This window comes from Camelus ferus, chromosome 9 (assembly GCF_009834535.1).
Source record: "Camelus ferus isolate YT-003-E chromosome 9, BCGSAC_Cfer_1.0, whole genome shotgun sequence".
NCBI classification, from domain to species: Eukaryota; Metazoa; Chordata; class Mammalia; order Artiodactyla; family Camelidae; genus Camelus; species Camelus ferus.
Genome location: NC_045704.1, coordinates 19,211,065 through 19,231,731, shown reverse-complemented (window position 1 = coordinate 19,231,731; position 20,667 = coordinate 19,211,065). Strand labels below are relative to the sequence as shown.

Below are 20,667 nucleotides of genomic sequence, written 5' to 3'. Positions count from 1 at the left end.
GGGAGGGAGGAAAAGACAAGACCAGCCAGGTTCAAACATGATGCTGAAGCAGCTCTGGGAGTGACCATTGCCCTTTGAGGGGAGGTATAGGAGCTGGCCGGGGAAGCTTCCACCAGCACAGTGGGTACCAGGGATCCTGAGCTGGAGAGGGAGGCAAGCCCGATAGGGATCCAGAAAGGAGGCTCTGCTGGGCCACTCTGACCTGGGGCTGCCCACAGGGAACGTGGTGAACGGCATGATTGCCCGGCAGATGGTGGACATGCTCGTGGAATCCTCGTCCAATGTGGAGATGATTCTCAAGTTCTTCGACATGTTCCTGAAACTCAAGGACATCGTGGGCTCGGAGGCCTTCCAGGACTATGTCACTGATCCCCGAGGCCTCATCTCCAAGAAGGACTTCCAGAAGGTGGGTACCGGAAGGCGTATGTGTGGGATGCCAAGTGCCAGTCAAGCCCTTCCTGGCTGCCTGCTTTGGGCAAGAGACTTATCTGGGTGCCTCAGTTTCCTTTTCTGTAAAACAGGGATAAAATAGTCCTTGAAGTTGTTTTGAAGATGAAATGGATTAACACAAATGAGAGCCATTATTTCCATGATCATTATTAATAGTCGTAATAATGTTATTATTATAAATAGAGATCAGTTATTTCATTAATAAGTATCTATTGGGTTTCTCCTCTGTGCTGGGTCCTATGCTGGTACCATGGACACAGCAATGACTGAGACAAACACAGCCCTGCCTTCATGGGGCTTATAGACTAATTAATGGGAGAAGCGGTCACTAATGAACATTGCAGTTTTAGATATGAGGCTGTTAGAAGGGAGATGCAGGGACCAGCTCTATTCAGGAGCCCTCTCACCTGACTCTGCTATTTCTTCCACCCAGGTAAGTCTGCTCTGAGCCTCAGGCTCCTCCTCTGTGAAATGGAGCTAGGATTAATAACATTAACTATCTCACAGGACAGTGAGTGGACAGTGCCAGGAGCATGCAAGAGACGTTACCTATTATTATTACTGCCAGATCTTTCTCATCACCATGTTACTAACTTTTTCTTTTGAAATAACGTCAGGCTTATAGAGAAATTACAAGAAGAGTACGTAAAATTTCTGAATAACCTTTTCACCCAGATTGCCCAAATATTAACTTTTTATCACATTTGCTCTATCATGATTCCCTTTTACCTCTAAATACCTCAGTGTGCATCTCCTGAGAACAAATTCATTCCCTTACATAACCACAGCACAATTATGCAAATCAGGAAATTAACATTGACACAGTGCTGCTATCTACAGATTTTATTCAACTCTGACTCTTGAAGAAATTTTTTCCCCTGTTGAGAATCCAGTCCAGGATCAGGGATTGAATTTAAGCATCCTGTCTATTTTGCCTCCTTCATTCCGGAACCCTTCCTTGGTCTGTCTTTGTCTTTCATGTCCTTGACATTTTTGAAGAATAGAGGCCAGTTGTTTCACAGGATGGCCCTCCGTGTTGGTTTGTCTGAGTTTCCCTCCTGATTAGATTCAGGTTGTACACCTTTGGCAGGAATGTCAGAGAAGTAATGTGTCCTTCTCAGTGTGTTGTATCAGGAGACACGTGATGTTGGTTCTTCCCATTCGTGTTGGTGTTAGCTTGGCTCACGGAGTGAAGGTGTTATTTACCAGGGTCTCCACTGTAATGACACTGTCATTTCCCCCTGTATCCTGTGAGGATGTACTTTGAGACTGTGTAAATATCCTGCTCAGCCTCTTGGGTGAGCATCCATTGATGGTTCTTGTCTGAAACGATGACTACTATGGCAGTTGACAAATGATGGCTTTCTAATTTCCCTGTGCCCTTTACCTTTATTAGGTACCATTTTACTGTAAGGAAGAGTTGTTCCCTTCTCCACTTATTTATTTGTTCGTTCATTCATTCATTCATCTGTAGACTCATGGCTTCTTATTTTATTGTGAGGGTTGCAATTGCTGCTGTCCATCAGCATTTAAATAAGCCCAGGGTCTCCTGAGTTAAATATAAAGTGCCCTCATGCGTCCCAGCCGTCCTCCGAGAGACTCCCTGCCTCTCTCTTCCCTTCTCAGCCACGCCTCCCAAGAGCTGTCTACCCTCGCTCACTCCTTTCTCACCTCCCACTCCTTCCCTGATTCGGGGCTTGTTGGTTTCTCTCCCTGTTACTCTCCTGAAACTACCTCCACAAAGACCATCAGTGATCTCTTCACCCCAGAATCTCTCCTCTGACTTGTCATCTTGGCAGCATTTGCCACAGTCAGCCATTTCGTCCCTCCAGCCATGCCTGCTTCCCTGGGAGTCTGGGCCACACGCTGCTGGGACCCTCACCTTCCCTGCCAATCCCTCACAGCCTCTTATACATCACTATCCCTGAGCCTCCACCTTCAGGGAAAAGAGCTAATATGTATCATGTTCTCACTGTGTGCCCGCTCCGGAATGTAAATGAATGTTAATTTAATCTTTACAGCATCCCTTGCGTAGGAAGGACTGTTTTTTAATTCTCCCTTTACAGAAGTGGAAACTGAAGCATAGGGAGGTAAAGTGATGTGCTGAAGGTCACACAGCTGATAATTGACAGAGCTGGGATTAGGCTCGGGCAGTCTGGCTCCAGAGTAGACTGCCTCCAGATTCAACCATTAATCTAGTCCAATAAATACTCAACAAGCACCTCCTAGGTGCCAGGCCCTGTCTGGGGAGTTCCAACCCTACTTTCAAGACTGACAGGTTTAGGGTGAGAGACTCAGTGGGGGCTGCAGGAGCTAAAGTCGCATCATCTATTGTTTTAAAATGATTCTACCCAGCAGAGGAAACCATCAGCAAAATAAAGAAGCAACTTATGGAATAGGAGAAAATATTTGCCAACCACATATTTGGTAAAGAGTTAATATCCAAAATGTACAAAGAATTCATACAGCTCAAAAGCAATAAGGCCAATAGCCCAATTTAAAAATGGGCAAAGGACTTGAATACACATTTTTCCAAAGACATACTAGTGGCCAAAAGATACAAGAAAAGGTCCCCAACATCACTAATCATCAGGGAAATGCAAATCAAAACCACAGTGAGGCATTACCTCACACCTGCTAGGACAGCTATTATCAGACAGGTAAGAGATAAGTGTGGTGTGAATGTAGAGAAAAGGGAACCTTTGTGCATTGTTGGTGCAAATGTAAACTGGTGCCACCACAATGGAAAACAGTATGGGGGTTCCTCAAGAAATTAAAAATAGACCTACCAAATGATCTAGCAATTCCACTCCTGGGTATGTATCCAAAGAAAATGGAACTATTCTCTCAAGGAGATATCTTCACTCTCACATCCATTGCAGCATTATTCACAATAGCCATGGTATGAAAAAAATCTAAGTGTCTGTCAATGGATGAATGGAAAATGAAGATGTGAAGTGTTTGTGTGTGTGTGTGTACAATGAAATATTATTCAGCCTTCTTTTTAAAAAAAAAAAAAAAAAAAAGGAAATCCTGTCATTTGCCACAACGTGGATGAACCTGGAGGGCACTATGCTAAGTGAAATAAGCCAGCCAGAGAAAGACAAATACCTGATGGTATCATTTATGTGGAATCTTAAAAAAAAAAAAAGTCAAACTCATAGAAACAGAAAGTAGAAAAGTGAGTGAGCAGTTTCTATGAACTGGGAGGTGGGGGAAATAGGGAGAGGTTGATAAAGCGTACAAACTTTCAGTTATAAGATGAATCTTGAAAAAATGGGCGAAGATCCCTCCTGATTATTCAGGACTTCACAAATCACAAGATCTGATGTCATGCACACAACATTCTATAGCTGAATATCTCTGTTTCACAAAGTTACAAACAAGCTGTAACTTTAAAGGTGCATCAGTTTTATTTTTTGAATAAATAATACATTCCCTTTATTTAAAAAGTAACATATAACAAGGTATGAAGTGAGAAGTCTCACTCCCACCCCTTTCTCAGCCTACCCTTCCTGCACTCCCACTGCTGTGAGTAAGCATTCTTCTGTATCCTTCTGTCATCTTCTCCACATACTGTTATTTTCCTCTTTTCTTACATAATACATAATGAAGTCTATACATTAGCCTGTATCACTTAACAGTGTATTCTGGAGATACAGGGAGTGTCCTGATTATTTTTTGACAGGTGTCCAGTATTCCACTTTGTGTATGTGTTACAGTTTGTTTGATTATTCCCCGATGATGAACACTTGCTTTGTTCCCAGTCTTTACCTATTGCAACGTATGCTGTAATGAGGGCTGCCATGGATAGTTGTACAAGCTGTGCACTGTACAAATATTGTAAATTTGTACTGCAGGTTTCCAGCAGATGGGAGTAAGTCTGCTGAGGAAGTCTCCATATAGGCCACTAACAATGCTGCCTAGAACAATTGCCCTTGTATGTACATTTTGTACGTGCTGTTATATCTAAAGATAAACTTCCAACAGTGAGATTGTTGGGTGAAAAGGTAAATGCATTTGTCGTTTGGACAGATTCTGCCTTCCATTTTTTCCTTCCCATTAGCAACATGTGAGACTACCTGTTTCCCCACAGCCTCACCACCAGACCGCATTGTTAAATATTTGGATTTTTGCCAATCTGATAGGTGAAAAAGGGTATTGCAGTGCAGTTTTAATTCACATTTCTCCTGTTAGGCATCTTCTCATGTTATTTCTTTTGTATTACTTGTTCAGTAAACCGACCATGTCCTTGGCTTACTTTTCTATTGGGATGTTGGTGCTTTTCTTCTTAATTTGTAGGAACTCTTTATATATTTGGCCGATTATAACTTTGTTAGTGATATGAGTTGCATCTTTTGTTCCTAGTTCATCTGTATTTTGACTTTGTTGATGATGTTTTTTTTTTTTTTGGAGGGTGGCATACACAATGCTTGATTTTTACGTAGAAAATCATCTCAAATATCTTATTTTTAACAAAATAGGTAATACAGGAGTACATTCCTCTTGTAAAGAAATTCAGAACGTACAGCTATAGTTGAGGTCACCTTTGACCCCCCAACCCCAATCCTCTTCTCATCCCACTTCTCCAAAGGCTGCCACAGTTATCTATTTGGTGTACATCTCTCTGGATGTTTATTTCTGTATTTTCATTCATATGTAAATCTACATTGAAAAATATATAGAATTGTTTTAGGGCTTCCCAAATTCTTTATGGTCAATAGAGTTCTTGACAGCTTGCGAAGCTCATCTCCAATAAGAAGTACTTTGCAGATTCCAAAACATCTCCAACAGTTTAGAAAACCCTTTCTGGTGGGTGAAAACACATTTCAGGCTACTAATTTATTCTTGGTCAGTACTGTGGTTTTCTTTACCTTTTATTTTTATTGGCAAGTGTCTTGTATGTATCTCTAAATTAAAGACTTCCTTTGAAAAATCTTCATTGAGATGTAATTCACATACTATAAAATGCACCAATTTAAGAAGTACAATTTAATGGGGTTTTTTTTGGTATATTCACAGAATTGTGCAACCATCACTACAATCTAATTTTAGAACATTTTAATCACCCCAAAAAAGAAACTCCATACCCTTTAGCAGTCACTTCCCATTTCCCTCACCCAGGCCCCTGGCAACCACTAATCTACTTTCTGTCACTATAAATTTGCCTATTTTGGACTCTTCATATAAATGGAACTGTACAATATATTGTTTTAAAAGGCTTTCCTTTTATTCAACAGGCTACAATGTCATTGTCACTCCTAACTGAAAACAAAGCAATAAAGACAAAATGAAAAAGATCTACAATCCATTACATCATCAAATATCTAGTCAGTGTTCACATTGCCAGATCTCATAAATATCACTTATCATTTTTTGCAATTTCTTTGAACCAGGGTCAAAACAAGACCGCCCAGTGCAATTGGTTGGTATTTCATTAAAGCTCCTTTTATCTACTGCTGCCTCTCCATCACTTTTCCTTTTCCTGGCAGCTTATCTGCTGAAGACCCAGGTTGTTGATCCTGTAGAGCAGGAAATACAATGTGATCTGGGATGGATTACATGCTTGAGATTAGCAGATACACATTACCGTATATAAAACAGATAAACAATAAGGACCTTCTGTATAGCACAGGGAACTATATTCAGTTTCTTGTAATGAGCTATAATGGAAAAGAATCTGAATATATATACATATATATATATTTATACACACACCACACATGTATGTGTATGTGTAACTGAATCACTTTGCTGTACACCTGAAACTAACACTGCAAATTGACTACATGTCAATAAAAAATAAATAAGAATTTAAAAAGGGAGTTGAGGTATAGCTCAGTTGGTAGAGTGCATGCTGAGCACGCACTAGGTACTTGGTTCAATTCCCAGTACTTCCATTTGAAAAAGAAAAAAAAGAAACCAAAATGAAGATTTTTTTTTTTCAATGCAATGTGAGCAACACATATGGTTAAAATTTTTCTAGTACCCACACTTTAAAAAGAGTAAAAAGAAACATAGGAAATTATTTTTAACAATATGTTTTATTTTACCTCCACTACTAAAATATTTCAGCCTATAATCAATATAAAATTATTAGCTATTTAAAATTTTTAAATTCTTTAAAATTCATATGTATTTTGTACTTACAGTACATCTCACTCTGCACCAGCCACGATTCAAGTGCTCCGTAGCCACATGTGGCTCTTGGCTATCCTTCAATAGTGCTGTCCTAGGTGTAGAGTTTCCCACAGTTTGGGTCTGGCTGATGCAACCTTGTGGTGTCATTTAATGTGTTCCTTTGTCCCCTGCATTTCCTGTAAACTGGGACTTAGGTCAAGAAACTCAATCAAATTCAAGTTTGGACTTTTTGTTTTTATTTTTACTTTTTGCCAGCACCTTCCTTTGTGGTGCTTCATGCATTCATCAAGAGACACATCCTGTCCCCTCGTCTCTCCATTTGTGGTGTCGGTAACCAGTGATGTTTGATGCCCAGATATACTAATTCACTAGAGATTGCAAAATGGCGGTATTCTCATTTCTGCATGATTTTCAGGTTCTTTATGATTTAAAAGACAAGTTCAGGATTCTTTTTAAAGGACTTCTTTATTTTCAAAATTGTAACAGTCAAAAATTCTTCTTAGTTTTCAAGATGCTTTATTCATTTGACACATATACATTGCCCACCTGCCATGTGTAGCAGTGAACAGAACAGACACCTCACCCTCAGAGCTGATTGCCCAATGGGGAGAGGCAGATGGAAATAAGTAAATAAACGCAATAATTTCAGGTTATAATCTGTGGCCTGAAGGAAATGAGTGATGTGTGAGAGAGCATGCGTGGAGTAAGCCCTGTAAACTGGGTAGTCAGAGGGAAGGTCTTTCTAGAAGAGGACATTGAACCTAAGAGCTATAAAGTCCCCTGTGAAGGTGGGGGAGGTTGTGGCATTCCCGGCAGAGGAGACAGCAGGTATAAAGGCTGAAAGATGGGAACAGGGGGGATGCAAAGGAGGCCAGTGTGGATGGAGAGGGCCTTTGAGGTGGAGAGAGGGAAAAATAAAGCCTGAGAGGTAAAGCGGGCAGGTGTGCAGGACCTGGTTGGCTGCAGGGGGATACTCTGACTTTTAACCTGAATAATATGGAGCTAAGTGAGGATTCTGAGTGGGGAGGGATGTGACCTGACTCAGATGTTTACAGGGTCCCCCCAGCTGCGTGTGGGAAGAGTCTGTGGGGACAGAAGAGGAGCAGGGAGGAGGTTGTGTGATGGCCCATTGGGGGACCAAACCAGAGTGGAGACCATGGAGGGGGCAGAAGTGTGTGTGTCCTAGATCTGTTGAAAGCAGAGCTGACAGATTTGCTGATGGATTAGGTGTGGGTAGTGAGATAAAAGAGAGAAATCAAGGATGACTCAAAGATTTTAACTTAAGCACCTGGGTGGGTGGCGATGCTATTCCTGAGATGGGTAAGACTGTGGGAGGAGAGGTTTTGAAATCAAGACTTCAGTTTTGGCCATTTCCACAAAGAGATGTCAAGTGGGCTTCGGCTATAAGTGCATGGACTCTGGGGAGCAGCCAGGGCTGGGATGTAGACTTCATAGTCATTGGCATGGGATGGCAAGCAGAGCCTTGGGCGTCAATGAGATCTCCAGGGAGAATACGTATCTCAAGAAAAGCATGCAAATTCCAGGTCTGGAGAAGGAGACTCCAGCAAAGAAAGCTGACAAAAGTCAGAGAAGGTATTTCAAAAGGAGGTAGGCAAGTGGACACTGACAAAGGGAGAGCAGCAAATCACAAGGGCACAGTCTGGGACTGAATGGAGGAGATGGAGTCTGCGGCCCCGTGTGGAGCAGAGTTGGAGGGCATCAGATTTTAAGAGGGGCAGTGTCACACTGCATCATAAGGGAAGGAATCAGGTTGATGGAGTGGCAGTAGAAGGTGGAGAGTTCCTGTGTGATTATGTCTCCACACTCTGTGGTTTCTAGAGCCCTTCATGATTTGCAAAGCATGTTACTCATTTAGAAAGCATTTTGCAAAGTTCTTGGCTACAAAGCACTTTTTACAGACAGAAAATTTCGCTTCTGTTCATACCCTAGAGCAGCGTTTCTCAGATTGCACACTGCAACCCATCTGTTGGTCATGAAATTAATTTAGATAAGTCATGACCAGCATCTTTAAAAATAAAATAGAATAGAACATTGCAGAGTGTGTTGCATAGCGAAAGTCAGAATTGTGTCATGAAACCCTTTTTTTTGGATCACATTGTAAAATCCATCCTTACTGTAGGTGCGGTCAAAACATTTGAAAGACCGCCCCAGAGGACCTCTTGCAAAAAGTTTATCGGAGATCAGCACGAGAATGTTCAATGAGGTTGGGGGGTAGGGTAATACCTCAGTGGTAGAGCACATGCTTGGCAAGCATGAGGTCCTAGGTTCAATCCCCAGTACCTCCATTTAAGGAAAAAAACATAAAATGTTCAATGAAAGTGTTGTCTGTAAAGTAAAAAACCAGAAGCAACCTAAATGTCCGTCATCAGGAGGGTTGTACTTATAAAACAGGAATACTACACAGCAGTGAAAATGCATCATTTGATCTATATATCAACGTGGATAGATCTTGAAAACATGAATGATAAAAGCAAGTTTCAAATTACGTGGTTATAATAACAATTCTTTAAATCAAAATGCATATGACATTATATATTTTTGTGGGAAAATGGCAGCATGTAGGTAGTAGAAATACTGACATTTTTTTATTGAAACATAGTGGATTTACAGTATTAGTTTCAGGTAGAGAAAATAGTGATTCACTATTTTTATAGATTATATTCTGTTTAAAGTTATTATAAAATGTTGACTATATTCTCTGTGCTGTACAATATGTCCTTGTAGCTTATTTATTTTATTTATGTATATATTTATATATATATTTATTTATATATATATATATATATATATATATATATATATATATATATATATATATATATATACCTCTTAATCCCCATCCCTACCTTTCCCCTCCCCTCTTCCCTCTCCCTACAGGTAACCACTAGTTGGTTTTCTATATATCTGTGAGTCTGTCTCTGTTTTGTTATATTCATTCGTTTATTTTTTAAGATTCCACATATAAGTGATAATATACAGTATTTGTCTGTTGGACTTATTTCACTAAGCATAATACCATCATGTGATACATACTTCTTTGGAAGGATACACCAACTCCAGGTGGTTACCTTGGGGGAGGGTTGAGGGGATGGAGCAAGAGAAGGGAACACCGAGGGCTCCAATCATACCTGTCATGTTTTAGTTCTTAAATATATCGTAGTTAAAAAATATGTCATCATGAGCATTTATTAATTCTGAGGTGATGGACATATGACTCTTAATTCCCAGTTGAAATTCAGAGGCCTCCACTCTTGTCAGGTGTCTATTTAGTTGCTGGAGTGGGAAACAAATGGCTTCGGGGAAGGGGCAGAGTTGGTGGCATTGATCATTCAGGGCCCAAGCCTTGAGGGGGCTGGCCTGGATGAAAGAGTAATTATCTAACTTGGAGACAGAAGGAGCCGTGTGGACAAGGTGGCTCAACTGACCTTTGAGTGAGGGACACAGCCAGCACGGGGGGAGCCAGGGAGAGAAATGCACAACTCCATTGTCCTCCTGCTCCCTGACCCAACTGGATGGGCCCCACCTGCAGCCAGAAGGTCAAGAGAGCCCCTGGTACAGGCCACAGGTGCCATCATGCAGGGGAGGAGAGCAGGCCTGCAGGGGCCACCAGGACTGGCACACGGGGAGCTTGCAGCAGCATCCCTTTACCAATCGCTACACAAATGCTGAGTTTCATCAATTCACATCTTACCATCTCTGAAAATGGAATGTATCTTACAGCGGATGATGGCTCAGCTTTGTGGAATTGCAGCATTCAGTATTTTAATGGCTGGAACATCCTTACCCACACCAACCTGCTGGGTGTCAGCCTTGGATGCTGGTTATGATTCTGACCTTTCTGTCTTTATAAAAAGTCCACAGTTGTTTCAGGAAGAGCACTGGGGCTCCCTAGGCCACCCCTCTGACCTCCCCTGCTCACCTCTGCCCACCCTCCAGGCCATGGACAGCCAGAAGCAGTTCACCGGTCCGGAAATCCAGTTCCTGCTTTCGTGCTCTGAAGCCGATGAGAACGAGATGATTGACTGCGAGGAGTTCGCCAACCGCTTCCAGGAGCCAGCCCGCGACATCGGCTTCAATGTGGCGGTTCTGCTAACCAACCTATCGGAGCACGTGCCGCACGACCCGCGCCTGCGCAACTTCCTTGAGCTGGCAGAGAGCATCCTGGACTACTTCCGGCCCTACCTGGGCCGCATCGAGATCATGGGCGCCTCGCGCCGCATCGAGCGCATCTACTTCGAGATCTCGGAGACCAACCGCGCCCAGTGGGAGATGCCCCAGGTCAGCGGACCTGCGCAAGTGCATGCTGGCTTCCCAGGGCTTCGGGGCATGCTCCTCATACGCTTGGACCCCACAAGAGGCTCTGTACACTTTGCACCTCTGCTCTGCAGACCCTCGTGGGCCCCTGCTCTGCTCATGCAAGCCCATGCCCACCCTTTGGCACACATCATATGAGCGCTGCTGTGTCCTTGCACATCCCTGGTTCTCCCACGCCCACCTCTTACAGACTCGGCGCACACATGGATATATACCCTTATACACGCAGCAGCATCCTTGTGCCCTCACGGTGGCCGCCCCCACACCGTGCCTGCCACTTGCACGCTCACCCTGGGAGCTCTTATATTCCTGATGCAGCCACATCCACATGCTCAGGTACTTGAACCCACGTGGCTGTACACACCTTGCTCACCTTCCCAGTCCCTGGTGTGCCATCTCTTGGCGCTGGCCTGCCCACACCCACTCTTTTGTAATCTTTGAGGTGCCCTGTATGCTGGCCCACCCCTTACCAATCACCACATGTGCCCCCAAATGCCCTCTGAGTTCCTAGCACACAGTGCCCATTCCACTGACTCTGGGTGCACACGTGGTGCACATCTCCTGTACTCACTCTGAGGATGCCAGTGTGTCTTCCTGCAGCCCTGGCACATCATATGGTTGTCCACCCCTCACTCATTCACCTGCATGTGCCTTCCTATAGCCCTGGCACCCTCATGCTCATCCCTGCACACTGGAGCCACCCTCTCAGACTCACCTACAAGAGCCCCTGCATGTCCTTGGTGGCCAGATCTACTCCTTGACCTGATGTGCCCCTAATATGACCAGTCCACAAGTGTTTGAATGCCCCTTACGTACTCACTTGCTCCAGGAGTACAGTCATGTGGCCCTGGCACACCCCAGCCCACCTCATACACTTAGCATGTATGTAGTTCCCACATTCTTTTGCACTCCCATGAGCTCCACCTGCACACTCGGCCCCCAGCCCTGCCCCTGTGGTCCCGGTGGCCCTCCAGCTCACTCTCACAATGCACTTCCCTACCCTGGGCACTCACAATTCCTCTTTGTTCCTCACATGCATCAAGCACCTGCCTGCTCCTCCCACCTGCTCTTGCACACCCTTCCCCGCTTACACTCGAAGTCCATGTGGCTTGCACCCCCATCATCTCCTCAACACCTGGGCCCCTCGCATTTCCTCAGTGCCACCTGGCTCATGCACATCTGGGCTTGCACCCCACCCTAAGCCCCATCCTCATGTTCCAGGCCCTCTTATACTGACTCCCAAGTCCCCCTGCACGTTCATCCCGCTGCACATGCGCTGACGTATGAATTGAAGACCCTTCCCACACTCACACGGCTCAGCCCTCGGTTTTGCCCAGGCCCTTGCATGCCTGCTGTATATGCGCATGCCTGCCGTGCACACTGCACCCTGCATGGTTGCATTCTTCCCACATCCTCCCATGCCACCACACCCTCCTTGACCCCTATCCCTCCCTTAATCCCTGGTGCTCTCTCACAAGGCTCTTGCACATCAGCTTTTTCACATATTCCACTGGAACCCCAAGGTTTTGCACACTCACCTGTGTCCCTTGGGGCACCACTGCATACTCACCCTCCTCTCCGATCTGGCTTACAAGCCGTTGCACCATCCTTGCACCCAGGATGTCTGCACATCCTTGCATCTGCAGGAAGCCCTGGTTCCCTACTGGCCCTACACACCCTTGTACCTGTGATGCGGTGGGAGCTCTGCCCCCCCCCCTTACATGCACCCTATGTGTGCACTCTTTCTCATAGCATTCTTCCTCTCTAAACATTCATTTCCTCCTGTTCATGACTCATATTCCCACTCTCTCCTGATGCTCCAGAGTCCACATCTGCCTGCATGGCCCCCAGCGCTCATGCAGCAATACAATAGCAAACACTATACAGCATCTGGTAGGGGCCAGGCACTGTGCATCCATCAATTCACTTAATCCTCACACTAACCCTATTACCCATAGGCCCTACTATTATTCTCCGATTTACAGAAGGGGAAACAGGCCTAGAGAGTTATGTGTAACTCAGTGGTAGAATCAGGATTAGAACCCAGGCAGTCTGGTTGCAGAACAGTTGCCAAAACCCACTGTGCTCCGTCTTTCAAAGAAGCCAAAAGCATAGATTCTGGAACCACCTTGTTGGTAATTTGAATCCTACACCTGCCACCTCTCAGGTGCGTCACCCTGGGCACATGGCTTTCTGGGCCTCCATTTACTCATCTGTAAAATGGGGATAATAGCCTCGACTTCTAGGATGGCTTGTGAGGATTAAATGAGATACCATATGGAAAATGCCTGATACAGGGCCCGGCCTCATCGAAGTTCTTACTAGTGCACCTACAGCGAGCGCTGTATAGGTTTGCTATTGATAATAAAAACAATGACAATGCTTAGAACAGAGGCTGCAGCGGCGAACGCTTGCAGCTGCCAAGGCTGTTGTCCCAAGTCCCTGCGGACGGCGCCCCCATCACGTCCCCTCTGTCCCGCGTTGCAGGTGAAGGAGTCGAAGCGTCAGTTCATCTTCGACGTGGTGAACGAGGGCGGCGAATCGGAGAAGATGGAGCTCTTCGTGAGCTTCTGCGAGGACACCATCTTCGAGATGCAGATCGCCGCGCAGATCTCGGAGACCGAGGGCGAGCCGGAGGAGAACGATGACGAGGGCGCGGTCGTCGGCGCGGCGGAGCTGGGCGCCGAGGGCGCGGAGGAGGGCGCGGCAGGGCCCGAGGGCGCGGCGGCCACAGCGGCGGCGGGCTTGACGGCGCAGCTGACGGCGGCGGCGGGCCGGACCCTGCGCGGCCTCAGCTACCGCAGCCTGCGGCGGCGCGTGCGGCGGCTGCGGCGGCTCACGGCGCGCGAGGCGGCGACGGCGGTGGCCGCGCTGCTCTGGGCGGTGCTGGCGCGCGCGGGGGCGGCGGGCGCGGGGGCGGCGACGGGCGCGCTGCGCCTGCTCTGGGGCTCGCTCTTCGGCGGCGGCCTGGTGGAGGGCGCCAAGAAGGTGACGGTGACGGAGCTCCTGGCGGGCATGCCCGACCCCACGGGCGACGAGGTGCACGGCGAGCAGCCGACCGGGCCCGGTGGCGACGCGGACGGCGAAGATGCGGGCGAGGGCGCGGGCGATGCTGCGGAGGGCGTGGGCGACGAGGAGGCGGCGGCGGAGGAGGCCGGCCCTGGAGGCGCCGACCGGGCGGTAGCCGTGGCCGAAGGGGGCCCTTTCCGGCCCGAAGGGGCGGGCGGCCTTGGGGACATGGGTGATACGACGCCGGTGGAGCCGCCCACTCCCGAGGGCTCCCCCATCATCAAGAGGAAGCTGGGGGTGAGAGGGAAGGCGGGGGCTTCAGGGTTTTGGAGAGATTGTGGGTTGGAGGGAGGGAGAGAGGGGGAAGAGAGACTCTAACAGACCGAGGTGGGGTAGGGGGGTCGGCGCACAGAGAGCCTGAGAGACACGCAGAGATGGAGACCTGGAGGAAGGCTCGAAGTGAAAAGACAGTGTTTTTGGGAGAGGCAGAGAAAAAGATCATCTGGCGCCAGATAGAGCAGGAGATCCAGAGACCAAATTAGAGGGGAAGCGGGACCAAGAACTAGGAAGACCCAAGAGAGTGTCGGGGACACTGGGGAAGACCTTCAGAGATTGACCGTTGTGGTAAATTAATGAGCCCACGTTACAAAAGCCCCTAAAGCATCCTCAGGCCCTCAGTGCAATGAGTGCTAGGTGGGTGTGGTTGTCAACGTAATGGGAAGCCCTGGGGGGAGAAGAGCTCCACTTGGAGTCAGCCTGATTCTGCACTGTGCTTTGGCCGAGGCACTCCACCTCTCTGAGCTGCAGTTTCCCCTCTGTAAAATGAGAATCATAATGCCGCTTCTAGTGGGAGAGAAAGTAAAACTTAGAAAGGGACACAGATATGAATAGGCAGGGCAGCACTGAGAAGCACTTGGGGTGTGGCTCGGCCCTGATGCTTGCCCTGCCCCCAGGTGGATGGAGAGGAAGAGGAGCTGCCTCCCCAGCCAGAGCCAGAGCCAGAGCCAGAGCCAGAGCCTGAGAAAGCTGAGTGAGTGACTTTGGGGTCCGAGGGGCCCAGCCGCTATCACTGCCTCCCTCCTGGTCTGGGAGCCTCCTGAGGTCAGCGCCTGAGGCTGTCCTGGTCACTCTGTGACCTCAGCATCACCCAGCCCAGGCAAATGAATGCTCCTCTCTTACCCCCAGGCCCTTCTACCAGCCATTCCTTCCGCCCGCAACACCATCCCCCATGCTTCATCTCAGCCTCCCTCCTCCTCCCCATCTTGGCTCACATGTCTCCTTCTTCAGGAAGCCTACCTTACACCCACCCCCTAAGTTGAAGAGGTGTCTCCTCTGGGCTCCCGTAAGTCCCCGAGCTTGCCGCATCCCAGCCCAGACCACTCTGGGATGCTACTGCCTAGGGTACTGTCTGTACCCCCACTGGATCAGAGCCCCATGAGGACAGGGCTAGAAGTTGTCTCACTACTATGTCCCCAGCACCATCTAGGCCTGGACCAGGCATGGGGTGGGCACCAGTACATGGCCTTGAATGAATGAATGAATGCGTGCATGCATGCATTTCCCAGGCACCTCCTCACTCTTTCTCTGTCCTGGCCTGCAGTGCTGAGAATGGGGAGAAGCAAGAAGTCCCCGAGCCCCCACCAGAGCCCCCCAAGAAGACAGCTCCTCCACCCCCTCCGAAGAAGGAGGAGGCTGGAGGTGGGGGCCTGGAGTTCTGGGGAGAACTGGAAGTACAGAGGGTGAAGTTCTTGGTGAGGACCCAGCAAGGGCACGCTGAAGCCTCCTCTCCCCGCATTCACAGTACCTCTACTCGCACCCTGTTCTTGAGCCCATCTGTGCCAGGCTCCTCTCTGAGGGGCAGCCACACTGGGCAGAGGGCAGAGATGTCCCCAGGCAGAGCGGGACCTGGGCACAGAGCAGCATTTTCAGGTGGTCCCCACTTGGCTCCTTGGCCTCTCCCTGCTCACAATCCTTATTCCAACCTCTATGCCTTTGCTCATCTGGAGTCACCAGCCTTGGCTTCCCACCCGCATCCTCTATCCAGAGCTAAACCCAGGAGGTCATGGCTCTGTGTTCCGTGACCTAATTTGTGGCTCTCAACCTTTGGGTAGGCGCTGCTACACCAGCCCCACCTCCTCCTCTGGGGGCAGAACTCATCTTCTCATCCAGGCCAGGAAGAAGGGAGGGAGGGCACTTGCGAGGGCAGGGTCCAGGGCTCCACCTGTCCTGTCTCCTCCTCACGCCAGCCTGACATGAGGGGCTGAGGGAAACATGTTGGACAGAGGCGGGTCAGTGAGGATTTGTGGGAAGAGTCGGGGATGGAGAGAACAGTGGAGAAAAAAAGAGGAAGGGAGAGGTGGACATAGATGTCCTTTGCCTGGGGTAAAGCAGACCAGGTCACCTCACCCAGGAAGCAGCATGGCAGACTGGTTGGGAATGTGGACTCTGGAGCTGGACTGCCGGGCTGCCACTTCTTGGCTATGTGACCTTGAACAAGATAGCTCACCTCCCTGAGCCTCTGTTTCCTCATCTGTAAAGTAGTCATATCAGCAGTCCCCACTTCATAGGATTGTGTGAGAATTAAACAGGTTCGTTCATATAAAGCTCTTAGCCCGGGGCTTGGTACGCAGTAAGCACTCAATAAATGGGAGGGTGTGGGGCCAGATACTGAGGACCCCAGTGCTTGGGTTGGGTGAGTGATGGGATGAACTCTCCAGGCAAGAGGGTGGACTGTGAGCTCTGTCTTTCTCTTTCCTCATCTCAGAACTACCTCTCCCGGAACTTTTACACTCTGCGATTCCTTGCTCTCTTCTTGGCGTTTGCCATCAACTTCATCTTGCTGTTTTATAAGGTGCTGGTCAGGAGGGGCCAGGAGAATCAAGCGCTTATCTGGGCTGTGGGGCGGGAGGCTCAGCCCTTCACAGGTTCCCAGGGCCCTTGTAGTTCACCAAGGACAAGATGTTGGGCTCAGGGGCCCCAGGAAGGTTCAGGCTGGACATCTACATCTTGGGACCCCTGTGGGGGTGAGTGTGGGTATCTGGGTCCATCTAGAACAAATGCCTGAGTGCCTGCAGGAGGGAGAGCAGGGAGCCAGTTCTGAGTTCCACGCTCAACTCGGCCACTTGCCAGCCCTGTGCCCCTGGGTGCAGGCCTGCCTTCACCTCCAAGCAACACCCACTGATTCAGTCACATTTCTTTGCTTTCACATAAGCTAAAGAGGAATTTGTGGGAAGGAGGAGATGGGCAGCTTCTGGAACAGAAGGAGAGGGCTAAGAAGCAGGCCTTCCAAAGGACAAACGGATCCTTGTGGTCTTGCCAGGGATCTAGATAGCAGGATGGAGAGGCAGTCTAGCCGAGTGATCACAGAGCATGGCTTCTGTAGGACGAGATTCTGGCTCCACCACTCCCTAGCTGTATGACATTAGGCAAAGTACTTAATCTTTCTGTGCCTTAATTTCCTCATCTGTAGTATGGGATAATAACAGTGCTGACATCTTAGAGCCGTAGGAATTAAGAGAATTAACATGTGTAAAGCACTGAGAACACTACCTGGCATATAAAGGTGCTGTATAAATATTAACTAATACTACTAATTTTAGTATTAATGTTAATATTAGTGTTAAAATTAGTCTTCTTAGGGCTCCACTATCAAGGCAAATCAACCCTGTTTTCAGTTCTCCTGTCACTCAGTTCAATAGTAAGATTCCCAGGACAGAGTCTGATTTGCCAGCCAGGGTCTTGGGCCCACCCCTGGATCTTGATTGACAGTCCTACCAAGACTGTATCTGACAAGGGCTGAGACAAACCTCGGGAATGGAGGCTGTTGATTTTGTCAGTGGGTTCCAGGTATGGCAGACCAGGTACCAGGACACCTGGTCCCCCCATCTCCTCAACTGATCTCTGCTTCCCTTCAGGTCTCAGACTCTCCACCTGGGGAGGATGACATGGAGGGCTCAGCAGCTGGGGACCTGTCAGGTGCAGGGTCTGGTGGCGGCTCTGGCTGGGGCTCGGGGGCTGGAGAGGAAGCAGAGGGCGACGAGGATGAGAACATGGTGTACTACTTCCTGGAGGAGAGCACAGGCTACATGGAACCTGCCTTGCGATGTCTGAGCCTGCTGCACACACTGGTGGCCTTTCTCTGCATCATTGGCTACAACTGCCTCAAGGTGGGCCAGGACCACAGCCTGGGGGGCTGGGGCTCGTGTGTGTCTGGGGCTCGGGCTGGGGGATCTCATACAGTGGCTGGGACAGAGAGGGCCTTGCTCAGGTTGGGGTAAGAGTCAGGGGACTGAATACAGGGTTGGGGTCTTCAGCAAGGATGATATTCAAACTGGGAACTGATGTGGGTCTCAGCCGAGGAGTCAGGTCCTGTGGCAATGGTAATTTTTGGATCAAGAAGCAAAATTTGTCACTGGGAGTGCTATTTTCTGCATGTTGTTCAGCTAGTGAGTTAATATCTGTGACCGTCTGTGGGCCTCAGACATAACATGGGCGCTCACAGCGGGGTGTGGATTCTGATGTCACTTGTGCCTAAAGTTTGTGATGCCCCATGAGGTGTGTGATGAGAACTTCAGTTTGGGTTCCATGAGATCTGACTGTTCAGCAAATCTTGATACTTTACAACTGGACAAACAGGGGTCCTTTGATGCCTGCTGCTCCCTCGGCCTGGAATGCCCCGCCCTACTTCCACCTCCTTTCACCTGCCCGTTTTATTCCTCCTTCTTCCCTTGGGAGGCCCCAGGCTGCAGCAGGCACCACTTCTGGGCTCTTCCTGTTTTTTTTCCCCCTCTCAGCCCTGACCCTCTGACCACCTTGCCCCCTTACTGACCTGATCACTCTAGGAATGGGGGGTCTCATGCAGGCTCCAGCCAGATCGCCTGGCTCCTGCCGAGGCTGTGGTCTCCTGAGGTGCCTGACACCCACCCCTTTGACTCCATGAACAATGTAGGTGCCCCTAGTGATCTTTAAGCGGGAGAAGGAGCTGGCCCGGAAGCTGGAGTTTGACGGCCTCTACATCACGGAGCAGCCTGAGGACGATGACGTGAAGGGGCAGTGGGACCGGCTGGTGCTCAACACGCCGTAAGGGCCCAGCCCCCGCGTCGTGGTGGGTGGGGGAAGTGGGTTTCCACTCCAGTCCGGGTGTGACCAGGGTTCCTTCCAGTCACTGCAGTCCTGACTCATTCTCCCCAAGCCTTCGCCTCCCTCTTCGTAATACGACAAATTTCCCGGGCATTAAAATACCGGTGGGAGTGCCGGTGACACATACAGATTCCTGGGCCCCAGCCCTGGGGATTCCAGTTCAGAGGATCTGAGGTGGCACCCAGGAACCTACATTTTAAACTCTGTCCCCACATGTGCTTCTCACCAGGTGCCATGAATGGGAAATATAGGAAATCATTTGGTTTTTAAACTGAGCCCAGAGAGGGAATGAGGGTTGTGAGGGCAGTGTGGTGGGACTCTGGACCCCCAAAGTACGCTCCCAGCCCCTTTCATTTCATCCAGGTCAGGTCCCAACTTAGTGTTCCTATGGCAGGGCTGTGTCGTGAGAGGGAGGCATGTGCAGAATAAAAAGCCCCAGCAGGTTGGAAACCTGGGTTGGCCCCACGCTACCTGGGAGTTCCTGGTCAAGTCACTTAGCTTCTCTGTGCCTCCGTTTCCTCATCTGTAAAGTGGGGATAAATAATAGCACCAACCTCACAAGGACCCTGTGGCTATGAAATGAGTTAGTGTGATTTCTAGGGCTCAGAAAGTCCTAGATGAGGGTTGGAAGGTATTTTATTATGCGGTCCTGCCTAGTGAAGGAGTGTGAGGAGAGAGAAGTCATACCAAGGACATCCTGTGCTCTCCTCGTCACCATCAAAGGCACATTTAAGTTACACACATTCAAGTACATGTACTTGACAAACTGTTTAAAATAGTGTCTGCCCAAGAGCTTGACTTCTTTTTGGTTGTTGTTGTTATTTATTTACTTAGTGGGTTTTTTGAGGGGGGGATTAGGTTATTTATTTATCTTTTTTTTTAATGGAGGTACTGGGGATTGAACCCAGGACCTTGTGCACGCTAAGCATGTGCTCTACCACTAAGCTATACCTACCCACCTAAGACCTTGACTTCTAAATACCATTTTCCTCAACGAGGAACCAAGCAGCTTGGAGAAGTGGCAGATTTCAGGGCTGGGGCAGGGAAATGCAAGATGAAACTGGATTACCTTGTCAGAAAGCAAGGATGTGCTCAATGAAAAATGGTGACAGGCTGAAAGGACCCAGCCACCAGCTAGAAGGGGCCCCCACTGGGCAAATCAGGGACAATTTGAGCATCAGGAAGGACAGGAAGGGCCACGAATTGAAACAGCAAATAGATCTAAATCCATGGATTCGTAGTAAATCTCTGTTCCACTCCCCATCCCACCCCCTGCAAATAAAACCCATTGGCCACCTTGGCAGGATGTTAGAGCATCAACTCGTCATTTATAAAACTGGTAACTAAAGAGCCTGATTCATCAAACAAAATTAAATGAAACAGTGAGAAAGCACACCGTTCTCCAGAGCCAGAGCAAGGCCAGACCGCTGGCCCTGCCTCCCCACCTGAATTCAGGTCTATGTTTTTTGTTTTTTTGTGTTTTGTTTTTGCACATCCCGGCTCCAAATGCAAGCCACCTACCTCCCCTAAGCTCCCCAAAAGATGGCAGTAGGGGGGAAGGGGTTGACCTTGGACAAACTTCACCTGGCACGG

The 20,667-nt window shown here is 48.5% G+C and overlaps 1 protein-coding gene across 1 annotated transcript in view; it reads left to right on the top strand.

Annotated features, from left to right (window-relative positions):
- The window catches only part of RYR1 (ryanodine receptor 1), a 91,036-nt gene that overhangs the window by 64,585 nt on the left and 5,784 nt on the right, over window positions 1-20,667 (top strand). The window contains 8 exon segments of the mRNA XM_032487406.1: window positions 219-406; window positions 10,549-10,890; window positions 13,414-14,232; window positions 14,889-14,965; window positions 15,536-15,686; window positions 16,700-16,786; window positions 17,850-18,101; window positions 18,884-19,014. Coding sequence (XP_032343297.1) covers window positions 219-406; window positions 10,549-10,890; window positions 13,414-14,232; window positions 14,889-14,965; window positions 15,536-15,686; window positions 16,700-16,786; window positions 17,850-18,101; window positions 18,884-19,014 — 2,047 coding nt within the window.